At 48.1% G+C, this 14328-nt stretch overlaps 1 protein-coding gene across 1 annotated transcript in view; it reads left to right on the top strand.

Annotated features, from left to right (window-relative positions):
* The window catches only part of GRK5 (G protein-coupled receptor kinase 5), a 228158-nt gene that overhangs the window by 153521 nt on the left and 60309 nt on the right, over positions 1-14328 (top strand). The window contains exon 3 of the mRNA XM_040254849.1: positions 4144-4256. Within this exon, the coding sequence (XP_040110783.1) occupies positions 4144-4256 (113 nt within the window). The remainder of the gene's footprint in view (positions 1-4143; positions 4257-14328) is intronic.

A 14328-nucleotide genomic window follows, 5' to 3' on the forward strand; every position in this document is an offset into this window, starting at 1 on the left:
CATATGGAGAGAGAAAACCCTGTCAGATGAACCCTTGAGGAATCGCAGTGTGGTGCATGAAATCTCATAATTGCTTTCGGAGATGGGGAGGGCCTCTCGCTCGAATCGCATCAGCGATGGGGGCGCTCCCTGCCATAATTGAATAAAATGGAGTTTGACATGAGGTAATTTACTTTGTTCTGTGTTGGTGCTGGGGAAGCTCAGCTGATCGGGCAAGGACGGGAAAGTTTGTTTTCTCCCCTTGGGGGATCAGGCTGGGGCGGGGAGGCAGTGAGAATGCAGGCTATGTCCGCAAGGCATGGTGTTAACAGGTGCAGGCCCCAGACCAGTCACCCACGGGGTGACCAGACTCCAACCCAGACTCCCTCCTGTCACTGATGATGACCTGACATTTTATTACTGTCACTTGAGATCTTGTCTGCTCACCCAAACACACTCCACCTTTCCAACGGAATCCAGGATCCCTGAGGTCTGGGATCGTGTCCCATTCCCCCCACCCTTTGCGCTCGCCAATCCTGCCACACACCAGGGTGGGTTAAATGTTGTTGGAGTGGCTATTCCCAAACCATCTGTGCATGGAAAGGTAGGCTGAGTGAGGCAACAATTCAAGGCTAGTTTCAGCCCCCAAACCACTTGAGGAGGGGCCCAGGGGGAGACTTGCGAGGTATCTCATCTACGTTCATCCACATATGTACTCAAAAGAGAATGGGAAGGTTGTAAGTGCCTTCTGAACATGGTATACTGAGAACTGGTGAAGTGAAAGTGTCAGTCGTGTCTGACTCTTTGCAACCCCATGGACTGTAGCCCGCCAGGCTCCTCTCTCTATGTAATTCTGCAGGCAAGGATACTGCAGTGGGTCGCCATTTCCTTCTCCAGGGGATCTTCCCCACCCAGGGATGGAACTTAGGTCTCCTGCATTGCAGGCAGATTCTTTACTGTCTGAGCCACCAGGGAAGCCTCAAGAGCCAGTGGCTTCATTCAGAAAGTTCTTACCCTCAGGCAGTATACCCAGGAAAGGAGAAGTGGGTGAGAAAACTCACCAGCCCTAGTCACTTGCTCTTTTGGTTTATTGTTTAGTCGCTAAGTTGTGTCCGACTCCTTTGTGACCCCATGTACTATGTAGCTCTCCAGGCTCCCCTGTTCAGGCGAGAATACTAGAATGGGTTGCCATTTCCTTCTCCAAGGGATCTTCCTGACCCAGGAGACAAAAACCCAACAACACTGGCTTAAGCGATAGGTGGATAAGGGTGCAGGGGGAGAGCAGGCCTCAGTCAGTTGCCTTTGGGGTCTCCCATGATAGTTGCAGCTCCAGGCTTCTCTTTCTTACTCAACTCTTTCTCCTGTGTTGGCTTTACTCTCCATGGGCTCTCGCTGCCTGGTGGGAAAGACAGTTGTGTTGGCTCCTGACTGACTATTCATAAGACCTTGTCATCCCAGAGGGGTACGTGTTTCTTTTCTGGAAGTTCTAGCAAAATCCCTAGAAGGACTTCCAAGGCCCCCTGGGTCATGTGCCCTGAACCTCAGTGTGGCCCTGATACAGAACTCAGATTGGCTGGGACTGAGTCCTGTGCTCCTCCCTGAAGCTCCCTGAAGTCATTCCCTGAGAACCATGGGCTGGAGTTTTACAGACTCGGGGTGGGGGGGGAGGTTCCACAAAGGAAGGGAGAATTCTTGCCTGGAGAATCCCAGGGACAGAGGAGCCTAGTGGGCTGCCGTCTATGGGGTCACACAGAGTTGGACACGACTGAAGCCTGCTTATTTAACTTATATGCAGAGTATATCATGAGAAACGCTGGGCTGGAAGAAGCACAAGCTGGAATCAAGATTGCTGGAAGAAATATCAATAACCTCAGATATGCAGATGACACCACCCTTATGGCAGAAAGTGAAGAGGAACTAAAAAGCCTCTTGATGAAAGTGAAAGAGGAGAGTGAAAAAGTTGGCTTAAAGCTCAACATTCAGAAAACAAAGATCATGGCATCTGGTCCCATCACTTCATGGGAAATAGATGGGGAAACAGTGGAAACAGTGTCAGACTTTATTTTTCTGGGCTCCAAAATCACTGCAGCTGGTGACTACATCCATGAAATTAAAAGACGCTTACTCCTTGGAAGGAAAGTTATGACCAACCTAGATAGCATATTCAAAAGCAGAGACATTACTTTGCCAACAAAGGTCCGTCTAGTCAAGGCTATGGTTTTTCCAGTGGTCATGTATGGATGTGAGAGTTGGACTGTGAAGAAAGCTGAGCACCGAAGAATTGATGCTTTTGAACTGCGGTATTGGAGAAGACTCTTGAGAGTCCCTTGGACTGCAAGGAGATCCAACCAGGCCATTCTGAAGGAGATCAGCCCTGGGCTTTCTTTGGAAGGAATGATGCTAAAGCTGAAGCTCCAGTACTTTGGCCACCTCATGCAAAGAGTTGACTCATTGGAAAAGACTCTGATACTGGGAGGGATTGGGGGCAGGAGGAGAAGGGGATGACAGACAATGAGATGGCTGGATGGCATCACTGACTCGATGGATGTGAGTCTGAGTGAACTCTGGGAGTTGATGATGGACAGGGAGGCCTGGCGTGCTGCGATTCACGGGGTCGCAGAGAGCTGGACACGACTGAGCAGCTGAACTGAACTGAATTGAACTGAAGCAACTTAGCAGCAGCAGCAGCAGCATACTGGTCCTAGGAGATAGGTGTGATTATCGTTCCCAGTTTACAGATGAGGAAACTGAGGGATAAAGTGTCAGGTCATCTGCCCCAGGGCACACAGGCAGTGAATAGTGAGGCTGGGATGTGAACCTGGGTTTAGCTTCAGAGCCCTTGCTCACAGCCACAGATCTCCGTACAAGTAATGGCTGTGCCTCCTGTGGATAAACTCTTTGGGTATGAAAGTGAGTGGGCGTGATGGTTTTCTTCCCATCGTCTTGTGTTTCATATCAACCAGGGAAACCCCCTCTAAAGGGATGATTGTCCTGGGTCCTCCTCTGCACTTGGCAAGGATCTAGTCTTTCCTGTCTTCTGGATAGCTCTCCTGACGAGGTCTACCTCACTCTCTTCCTGCTTTCTCTACAGAGTCACCTGACTTTCAGTGCTCTAGGAGATCCAAGGCAAGGTGTCTCAGCAAGACCTTGGAGCATCTTTCTGGCCAGAGAAAGCCTCTTGCAGAGTCATTGCAGAAGAGCCAGAAGGGACCCTCCCATCTTCCCTCCAGTGTGCATCTTCATTTTACAGAGGAAGACTAAAGCCCAGAGATGCTAGATGTGTTGCTTGCAGTCACACAGCAAGTCACTGACTAGAACGCTGGTCTCCAGGCCTCTGGCTTTGAGTCTTACGCTGTCTTTCTTCAGAATTCTCTTGGCTACTCAATAGCTGAAGACTGGTCACTTCCTGCCTCTGTGCCTCTAGCTCCTTAGCTGGAAAATGCAGGGTTTTCACAATGTGAAGCACTCTAAGACTGGGCTTTGCTTCAGTTGGGCAAATAGCTATTTTTTTTAAACTGCGTTCATTAGAATGTTTTGAATTATAAGTCATTTTAAAAGGTTTTCAAATTGTCCTAAACAGTGCTCATAAATAAGCTTTTCAGGTGTGGTTTGGGCTGCAGGTTGCAGGCATAGTGTGATCCAGATTCATGACTTCACCAGAGCACCTACTCATAATTTTCCCAGCTCTGACCTCCTCTTCATGTGAACGTCATCCTCACAGCAGCTTGTTGTGCAGTATCAAGATCTCTGCAGCAGACCCTGGCCTCACACCCATGTACCCCAGCACCAGAGGAAAAGAGGCTTAGCGTGCCCAGGCAAAATCTGTGGCTCATGTGGGTTTTAGTGGCTTGGGTTGCATGCTCGGCACCCTTATCCAGTCACTGTAACCAAGGAATGTGACATGCTAATCAGCCAGCTAGGGACGCAGTCATAGTGCCAGGAACTGCTAGCATCTTCACACAGAACTCAGGGCATTGAACAGGGAGTGGATGGAGAGTAGAGGCGAGGTATTAACTGGCCCTTTTTTCTACCCTGACTTTGACCCTCTGAGTCTGCAGAGCCTGGAGATGAGTAAGAGGTCCTGGGATGAGGATCCAGACACAGGTTGATGGCTCTGCCTGGCCCTCTCTGGGTCTCACCGTATTCTTCTTTTCTTTTCTCCAGACCGAGATTACTGCAGTTTATGTGACAAACAGCCAATCGGGAGGCTGCTTTTCCGGCAGTTCTGCGAAACCAGACCTGGGCTAGAGTCTTACATTCAGTTCCTGGACTCAGTGGTAAGTCCCTGCTCCTGAGTTGGGAGCTTTTGGTCCTCTGTGATCAGCGATGGTTTTCATCCAGGGGAAAAGATAAAGACCTTGTGACTTAGATGGATGAAGAATAACCTTGTCGCTTAAGAAGCTGCCAGTGCAGACTTTGAGAATGCAGACTTGTCTCCAGGTCATCACCTGCTATGTTTGTTTGTACACTTGTTTACCATCTGCTTCTTCACTAGAATGCAAGCTCCCTGGGGCCAGGACCCTGGGCTTGCAGTTCGCTCCTGCCTGGCACTAGGTCTGGCCCATACAGCACTCAATATTTGTGGGAGGAACATGTGTTGACTATTTCAAAGCGATCTGTCAGCTGCTGGCTGCACTGTCTGCTGGCATACCCAGACACAACTGCCACCATGGGGTCTTCCTTCAGATGTACTGGTCACTCATTTCTTCAACAAATGCTGTATTAGTCATTAAAAAGAATGCAGTAATGCCATGGGCAGCAACAGGGGTGGACCTAGAGATTATCGTGCTAAGTGAAGAAAGTCAGAGAAAGACAAATACCATATAATACCACTTATATGTGGAATCTAAAAGAAAAAAAAAGATATGAATGAACTTATTTACAAAACAGAAGTATACTCATGGACATAGAAAACAAACTTCAGTTCAGTTCAGTTCAGTTGCTCAGTCGTGTCCGACTCTTTGTGACCCCATGAATCGCAGCATGCCAGACCTCCCTGTCCATCACCATCTCCCGGAGTTCACTCAGACTCACATCCATCGAGTCAGTGATGCCATCCAGCCATTTCATCCTCTGTTGTCCCCTTCTCCTCCTGCCCCCAATCCCTCCCAGCATCAGAGTCTTTTCCAGTGAGTCAACTCTTTGCATGAGGTGGCCAAAGTACTGGAGTTTCAGCTTTAGCATCATTCCTTCCAAAGAAACCCCAGGGCTGATCTCCTTCAAAATGGACTGGTTGGATCTCCTTGCAATCCAAGGGACTCTCAAGAGTCTTCTCCAACACCACAGTTCAAAAGCATCAATTCTTCGGTGCTCAGCCTTCTTCACAGTCCAACTCTCACATCCAAACAAACTTGGTGGTTATCAAATGGGAAAGGCGGGGAAGGGATAAATTGGGAGTTTGGAATTAGCAGATACATACTACTATATATAGTTTCTTCCCCGGTGGCTCAGTCTGTAAAGAATCCACCTGCAGTGCAGGAGATGGGGGCTCGATCCTTGGGTTGGGAAGATCTTCTGGAGAAGGAAATGTCAACCCACTCCATCATTCTTGCCTGAAAAATCCCATGGACAGAGAAGCTTGGCAGGCTACAGTCTATGGGGTCATGAAAGGGTCAGACACAACTTAGTGACTAAACCACCACCAGCATCTTTCCCCAGGTCCCCCGAACTACCAGCCCTGACATGATCCCTGTTCCAGTGACCAGGGATTAACTGGGAATTTGGGATTATCAGATACATACTACTGTAAATAAAACAGATAAACAACAAAGACCTACTATATAGCACATATAACCTATAATTGAAAAGAATCTGAAAAAGAATATGTATGTGAGTGTATATATAACGGAATCATTTCTCTTCACTGAAACATTGTAAATCGCCTATACTTCAATTAAAAAAAAAAAAACAACTAAAAACAAATGTTGGCTGATCTGCGTGAGCTTTTAGAACAGGACATATGAACGTGCAGGAGTTCCTTGGCACTTGCTCAGGAGGTTAGGGCACCTCACCCTGGGCCTAGGGAGTCTATCCAAGGAAAGTGGACAAGGAGTAGGGAGATGAAGGATGAATTATGGTCAATCGTGAAAGGCATGGGGTCATCCGGGCTCCCCTTTCCAAGGCAGGGTGTGGAGATGCTGTTGTTTCCTAGAGGCCCTAATGCCATCGTTGGCTGCAGCCATCCTGACCTCTGGCTTGGTTTGGGGGACAGAACGATGGGGCCCAAGTTTGTGTGTCTGCTTTAGGGTCTCAGTGTGGATCTCTAGACCCACTGGCCAAACTGTCCACTGAACATCTCACTGACAGTCACATGGGCCCCTCAAAGTCAACACCTAAAACTAACTCAGCACCTTCCCCCAGGTCCCCCCTATTACTAGCCCTGACACGTTGCCTATTCCAGTGACCCCACCATCACCTGCATGTGAAATCTTTGCATTGTCCTTGACCCCTCCCTCTCATCATTCTTTACCAGCCAGATCAAGAACCATGTGCCTGGTCCCTTGACCTCTCCCAGCCTAGCTCCCTTCCCTCCACAGCCTCTGTCCTGGTCTCCATGCCAGTGAGCGCAATAGTTCCCAACCTCAACTGAGCAGTAGAAACACCTGGGGAGCCTTAAGAAAATAATCAGTGCCTGAGCTGAAGCCCAGACTCATTAATTTGAATCTCTGGGGATGGGGCCAAGTATTTTCATAACTTTTTATTATGGAAAATTTCAAGCTATAAAAAGAAGAAGTCTACAGAATAGTATAATGAACCCCCATGTACCCTTCACCTGCTTCAACAGTTACAGTCTCAAGGCCAATCTTGTTTCACCCACATCCTCCCCGCAGCCCCCACCCTGTGGCATTTTGCAGCTGATCTCATTTCTGTCATTTCATCCATGAATATGTCAGTATGTGTCACTAAACGATGAGGGCTCTTTAGCCAAAAAAACCACAGTACCATTAGCACAGCTAAAAAGTAATAAGTCTTTACTATCATCAAATACTCGTCAGTGGTCAAATTTCTGATTTTCTCATGCTATTTGCAAATGCATCTCTTCACAGTTTATAACCACCTCCTAGGGCGTCCCATGGTCTGAGTGTTGTGTTCTCACCCTCATGTGTCATTTTATAGGTTCCTCTGTATTTCTTGTAAGTTGCTCATTGACTTCAGAAATTTGGTCAGATTCAATTTCAATCTGGCAGTGGTTGGGGGCTGACTTCATAAGTGGTTTCATGCTCTTCTGCTAGGGAGCTTATAATATCTGGTGTCATTTTGAGAAGGCAGTAGCCATTGATATTCAATATCCAAATCTATTGATTAATTAAGGGTTATGACATAGCAACATTCTATCATTCTTTCTTCTTTTGCTCACTGAAAAATACTTCCTTTTGATTACTGTTTGGTTCAGTCAGTTCAGTTCAGTTGCTCGGTCGTGTCTGACTCTTTGCAACCCCATGGACTGCAGCACACCAGGCTTCCCTGTCCATCACCAACTCCTGGAGCTTACTCAAACTCATTCCATTGAGTCGGTGATGCCATCCAACCATCTCATTCTCTGTCGTCCCCTTCTCCTCTTGCCTTTAGTCTTTCCCAGCATCAGGGTCTTTTCCAATGAGTTGGTTCTTCATATCAGGTGACCAAAGTATTGGAGCTTCAGCGTCAGCATCAGTCCTTCCAATGAATATTTGGGACTGATCTCCTTTAGAATGGACTGGTTGGATCTCCTTGCTGTCCAAAGGACTCTCTAGAGTCTTCTCCAATACCACAGTTCAAAAGCATCAATCCTTCAGTGCTCAGCTTTCTTTATAGTCCAACTCTCACATATATACATGACCACTGGAAAAATCATAGCTTTGACTAGACAGACCTTTGTAATGTCTGCTTTTTAATATGCTGTCTAGGTTGGTCATAGCTTTTCTTCCAAGGAGCAAGCGTCTTTTGATTACATGGCTGCAATCACCATCTGCAGTGATTTTGGAGCCCAGAAAAATAAAGTCTCTCACTGTTTCCTCTGTTTTTCCGTCTGTTTGCCATGAAATGATTGGATGGGGGCCATGATCTTAGTTTTCTGAATGTTGAGTTTTCAGCTAATTTTTTCACTCTCCTCTTTTACTTTCATCAAGAGGCTCTTTAGTTCTTCTTTGCTTTCTGCCTGCGTATCTGAGGTTATTATATTTCTCCTGGAAATCTTGATTCCAGCTTGTGATTCATCCAGCCTGGCATTTCACGTGATGTACTCTGCATATACATTAAAGAAGCAGAGTGACAATATACAACCTTGACGCACTCCTTTCCCAATTTGGAACCAGTCTGTTGTCCCGTATCCAGTTCTAACTGTTGCTTCTTGACTTGCATACAGATTTCTCAGGAAGCAGGTCAGATGGTCTGGTGTTCCTCTCTCTACTATTTGGTTACCTCATAGAAAAGTTCATATAGGGAGTGCTTGATTCTTTTCTTGTATTGTGTGTTTTCAAAGTACCTAACTGGTTCACTGGCATCCTCCAACTGCAGTAATCAATTAGAGTTTTAGTGCATGGACTTAAATGTGGGGCGTTTTGATGCAGTGGTGCCCCATGGTTTCACTGTTGGCCTGTGGGAGCCCCTCAGGTTGGCTTCTGAGCCCTTGAGAGGACCCCACTGGCTGCTGGTAGCCATCATGTTGTCTGATGTGATGTTCTGGGCTCATCTTGTATGTTTCCTGCCCTACACCTAGAGTTCGTCATGTCTCCAAGGAGCCCTGGTTTCTTTTACTGGGAAATGGTACTTGGTGTCTACAGTTTGGCACTTAGGGGTGCTCATTATCTCCCGTTGTTTGAATGGGCCATTGTTTGTAGCAGACATTTGTTGGTTTTGTTCAGTCGCCCGTTGTGTCCAACTCTTTGCGACCCCCTGGACTACAGCATACCAGTCTCCGCTGTCCTTCACTGTCTCCCGGAGTTTGCATATAGTTCATGGAGTTCTCCTGGCAAGAATACTGGAGTGGTTTGCCATTCACTCCTCCAGTGGACCATGTTTTATCAGAGCTCTACACTGTGACCCATCCGTCTTGGGTGGCCCTTCGTGGCATGGCTCATAGGTTCATTGAGTTACCCAAGCCCCTTTGCCACATCACGGCAGTGATCCATGAAGAAGGTAGTAGACAATGGTAATTTTCACATCTCCTAGGACAGTACTTGGGCTTCCCAAGTGGCCCTAGTGGTTAAGAACCCACCTGCCAAGGCAGGAGATGTAAGAGATGTGGATCCCTGGGTCAGGAAGATCCCCTGGAGGAGGACATGGCAACCCACACCAGTATTCTTGCCTGGAGAATTCCATGAACAGAGGAGCCTGGCCGGTTACAGCCCATAGGGTCTCAAAGAGTCGAACATAACTGAAGTGACTTAGCACAGCACAGCACAGGACAGTACTCTGTAAATGTTCAGGGTCGGGAAACATTGACATCTTGGACCAATTACACATTTTGAGGCTGACTTACTAGACCTTCCACTAGCAGGCCCCTGCCTTTCATGCATGGCTTTCCCTGGGTCTTTCTTGAGACCTGCATTCTGCCCCCAGACCTGCTTCTGGGGACTCTGACTTGCCAAGCTGGTTGAAGCCTCTCAGCCCTGCCTCCCTCCCTCTCGCTTACCTGAAAGGCCTCCTAGGACCTCTGCCTGGTGAATGCCAGCTTGTCCCCTGTACTCTGCTCTCAAAACCCTCCCCTGTCCACCCTCTCTCTTCCCGAGTGCCCTCTGCTGGAGGTGCTGCTTTGACACACATCTGTGCCTCATTCGTGCTTGGTGCTGGCAGAATAGTGCATCATGGGAGAGCTGGCCCCTGAGACAGACCACGATGCCATGCTGGTACCCCCTCAGCTCCCACCGAGACTGCAGGCAGGTGTCTGACCCCTTTGTGCCTCACCTCTTTATCTGTAAGAGGGGACATAGTTGTACCGGATGGTGGCAGATGCGTTGAGAAGAGACCGAATGTGTTCGTACTGCTCAGGCCAGTGTCTGGCATGTCACGGGTGCCACGTATGTAGCCAGCCAGGCTTTATCTGTCTGCCTGCCTCCTCCACTAGCTGGAGAGCTCATCACCTCTGGATGTTCATAGCACGCCTGGCAAGTAGTCAACGTGCAAGACCCACGGGGAACTGATGTCCGTGGCTGGAGTAGAGGAAGCAAGGGAAGTGGCAATCGTGCAAGACCTTGTACCATTATAGAACTTTGACTTTGACTTGGGGGGTGGGCACTGGAAGGTTTTTGAGCAGAAAAGTGTCATGGTCTGATTTAGGTTTTTATTTTGTAAATTTTTGGCCACACCATGCAGCTTGTGGGCTCTTAGTTCCCTGACCAGGGATTGAACCCAGGCCCTTTGAAGTGAGAGCACAGAATCCTAACTGCTGGACTGTCAGGGAATTCCCTGATTTCGGTTTTGAAAGTTTCCCTCTGGCTTCTGTGTTGGGAAGAGGCTGCAGTGGGCTAGGGGCAGAGTGGGGAGCGCTGATGGGTGAGAGCTGGTGATTGACACGCAGTAGGATTGGAGCATGTTCTGAACCAGAGTTAACAGTATTTTCTGATGCCCTTGGGGTGAGAGACAAGAGTTGGGGATGACTTCCAAGTGTTGACCTGAACCAGTGGAAAGATGCAGTGAGGGTAAGGCTGTGGGAGGCTTGTTTGGGGGAACGTCAGGAGCTTCATCTGGGACTCAGCTTCCGATGTCTACCAGACAGCCCAGCAGAGATGTGGGAGGGGTGGTGGGTGTTAGAGTCGAGTATGTGAGAAAGGCCTGGGCTGGAAATAGGGAACTGGGAGTACTAGCCTATAGCTGGCACTTACAGCCACGGACTAAATATGCTCACCAAGGAGATGAACATGGATGGAGGATCCGAGGACCAAAGTGTGAGCCTGGGACCAAGGCTCCTCCCCGTTTGGAAAAGATGAGGCATCAGCAGCTTTGGGACCTGTCTGGAGAGTTGATGAGGCAGAGCAGGGCAAGGCTAAACCCAGGAGCCAGTGGAATTTTCCAGCCACGTGTCTTGTTAGACTCTTACAGTCAGCTTGAGAAGAAGGGGGAAAAAATCCAATGGATGCCTATTTTCATTCTGGTCGTGCAGACGTTCTGTGTTGCTGGGCCTGTACCAAGAGCTCTCTTTTGGAAAGGAAATGCGAGTCTGGCTCCCTGTGTGGACGCGACACATGCTCTTTACATACGCCTTAATGACACCACCACTCACGAGAGGCTCCTCCATCCCCTCGAATTTGTGTCTGCATCTCTGGGAATTAGCAGAACCTTTCATCGCCCATCCTGACGTCAAATGACCAGCCTTTGGCACACCTCTTTTACGCATGAAGACTTTATTGAGTTTTCCAGGGCTGGCGCAATGCTTGTCTGAAATACCTTTTTTTTTTTTCCTTCCATCCTGACTGGAACTCCAAGGAGGGAGGAGGTGGTGGTGTCATTAGGGGAGCATGCCCCTCCTGTGCTCCTGGCTCAGCCAGGGACATCCACACCATTCCCCACCTCTAGGCTGAATTTCTACCAAGTGGAGTTCGATGAAAAATAGCCCGTCCTTGTCGGCTCTGACGTCGCCCCCAGGAAGGACTGCTTGCTGCACAGTCCTAACGCCTGAGAGTCTCAGGTTGAGCAGAAGACATGGGCTGTTTTAACATGGGGCCTGGGTGATCTGGGTCAGTGGAACTGTTTGTGCGTCATTCATCAGACACAAGGATGATTTGGCCCTTAGTCTTGGTTACTGAGCAGCTTCTGGGAGCCTGAGAAGGACTCCCCCGTTGCCCTCCCGCAGAGAAATGGATTCAGTGACCTAAGTCAAGGCTTTGAGTAGATTTGGCTTCAAGACCAGTAGGGTCTTACCATGGACCCCTTAGAGACTGACATACTCCTCTAAATTGTTTTCTCAGAGCCTTGATGGCATCCCGCCTCATTTGAAACCCTCTAGTCCCCAAGCTTGGGTGGGACTTAAAGTTTTCAGGTCTCTGCTCTTTGGGGTTAGGGGAGGTTTGGCAGATACTCAACCATATTTGGGCTTCCCAGTGGCACTAATGGTAAAGAACCCGCCTGCCAATGCAGGAGACATAAGTAACGCAGGTTCAATCCCTGGGTAGGGAAAATCCCCTGGAGGAAGAAATGGCAACCCACTCCAGTATTCTTGCCTGGAGAATTCCATGGACAGAGGAGCCTGGAGGGCTCCAGTCCATGGGATCACAAAGAGTTGGACACGACTGAGCAACTAAGCATGCATGCACAACCATACTCAACACACATTTATGAGATGTCTTCAACATGTCACACTCTGTTCTAGCAGCAGGAAACTATGGAGTGAGCAGGAAAGGGAAGTTCCTGCCCTTATGGAGCTTGCTTTCCAATTAAACAGAAGATTGAAAAAGCAACAAAGGGCATTTTTTTAATGGACTACAAGTTCAAATACCTATCAAGTATTCATTATTTGTTGCTGGAAAGAAATTACCTAAAACTTAACAGCTTGAAACAACAACAGGCATTTATTATCTCATAGTTTCTATGGGTCAAGGATGTGGGAATGGTTGACCAAGGTGCTACTGGCTCAAGGTCTCTTTCAAGGTTACATCAGGATGTTGGCTGGGGCTGCAAGTTGTCTGAAGGCTTGATCTGTTTCCAGGCTTGTACACATGGCTGGCATGTTGGTGCTGGCTATTAGCTGGAGGCCTTAGTTGTCTTCGATGTGAGCCTCTCCATGAACTGCTCGAGTGTCCTCATAAGAGGACTGGCTTGCCCTGGAGCGAGCATGATAGAAGCTGCAGTGTCTTCTCTTTTTCGTCTGTGCTGGGTCTTCGTTCCTGCACAAGGGCCTTCTCCAGCTGTGGCAAGAGGGGGTTACTCTTCATTGCGGTACACGGGCTTCTCATCGTGGAGGCTTCTCTTGTATTGGAGCTCAGGCTCTAGGCATGCAGGCTTCAGTAGTTGCAGCGCATAGGCTCAGTAGGTGCAGAGTGCAGGCTCAGTAGTTATGGCCCACGGGCATAGTTGTTCTGCAGTATGTGGGATCTTCCTGGACCAGGGATCGAACCCATGTCCCCTATACATTGGCAAGCAGGAGTCCTGAAATGTCTTTTGTAAACTGGTCTCAGAGCTTCCATGTTGTCATATGTCTGATATACAGGTTGGCCCTATTCGGTTTGGAAAGAGCCTTCTCAAGAACATGAATAGCAAGAGGCAAAGATTACTAAAGTCTCTATCTTAGAGGCTGGCAACTACACATATGAGGTTACGACAGATGGAATCTCACATCAGGAAACGCTAGAAGTTATTCCAAGATATTCATTAGCTCAGAACTACGGAAAATCACTTGACATTAATAGGCCATCTTATCCTGAAATTTTGTTGTAAAATGACTTGAAATGCCTCACCAGGGGAACTAAGTATTCTGCTTCTCTTATTTTTGAATCATACCCAGTATTTGTTTTTGTCCTTCTATCACAGCTGTGATCTCCCAAAAGAGTGAGGGGGACAGTGGTAGTTATCCTTCAGATAGATGTAGAGACCCTCAGAGCATTTGGTGAAGCTAGACCCTGGGAGCAGGGTCATCTTGAAAATGTACCACTTAAAAGAAAAAAACCATAGTCAAATCTATGGTTTTTCCAGTTGACATGTATGGATGTGAGAGCTGGACCATAAAGAAAGCTAAGCATTGAAGAATTGATGCTTTCGAAATGTGGTGCTGAAGAAGACTCTTGGGAGCCATTGGACTGCAAGGAGATCAAGCCAGTGAATTATAAAGGAGATCAATCCTGAATACTCATTGGAGGGACTAATGCTGAAGCTGAAGCTCCGATACTTTGGCCACCTGACACAAAGAGACTACTCATTGGAAGAGACCCTGATGCTGGGAAAGATTGAAGGCAGGAGAAGGGAATGACAGAGGATGAGTTGGTTGGATGGCATCACCGACTCAATGGATGTGAGTTTGAGCCAACTCGGGGAGGTGGTGAAGGACAGGAAAGCCTGGCGTGCTTCTGTCCATACGACTTAGCAACTGAATAACAACAAACTGGGTTCATCTATTGGACATCTGTGGGATTGTCCTGTCTCCTTGGTGCCCCACCCATACTCCTAAACAACATGGCTCTTCCAGAAGCTGTCCTGTTCTTAGTGATGTTACCTGAAGACCACAGTTGATGGGAACAGCGATGAGCCTGTGAGCCAATGCAGGTCCGTGAGTCCTTTTCCTGGGGCTTATTGACTTGAGGGGAATTCCTTCTCTGGTAGAGGAGGCTTAGAATAAAAAACCTGGCCACCATGTTTCCTGCCATTGGAGCAAGTCAGGCAGCACCCAGGGAGAATGAGGCCAACACACACACAGAGACAAACAGACACATACACACACAG

This window comes from Oryx dammah, unplaced genomic scaffold (assembly GCF_014754425.2).
Source record: "Oryx dammah isolate SB20612 unplaced genomic scaffold, SCBI_Odam_1.1 HiC_scaffold_14, whole genome shotgun sequence".
NCBI lineage: Eukaryota > Metazoa > Chordata > Mammalia > Artiodactyla > Bovidae > Oryx > Oryx dammah.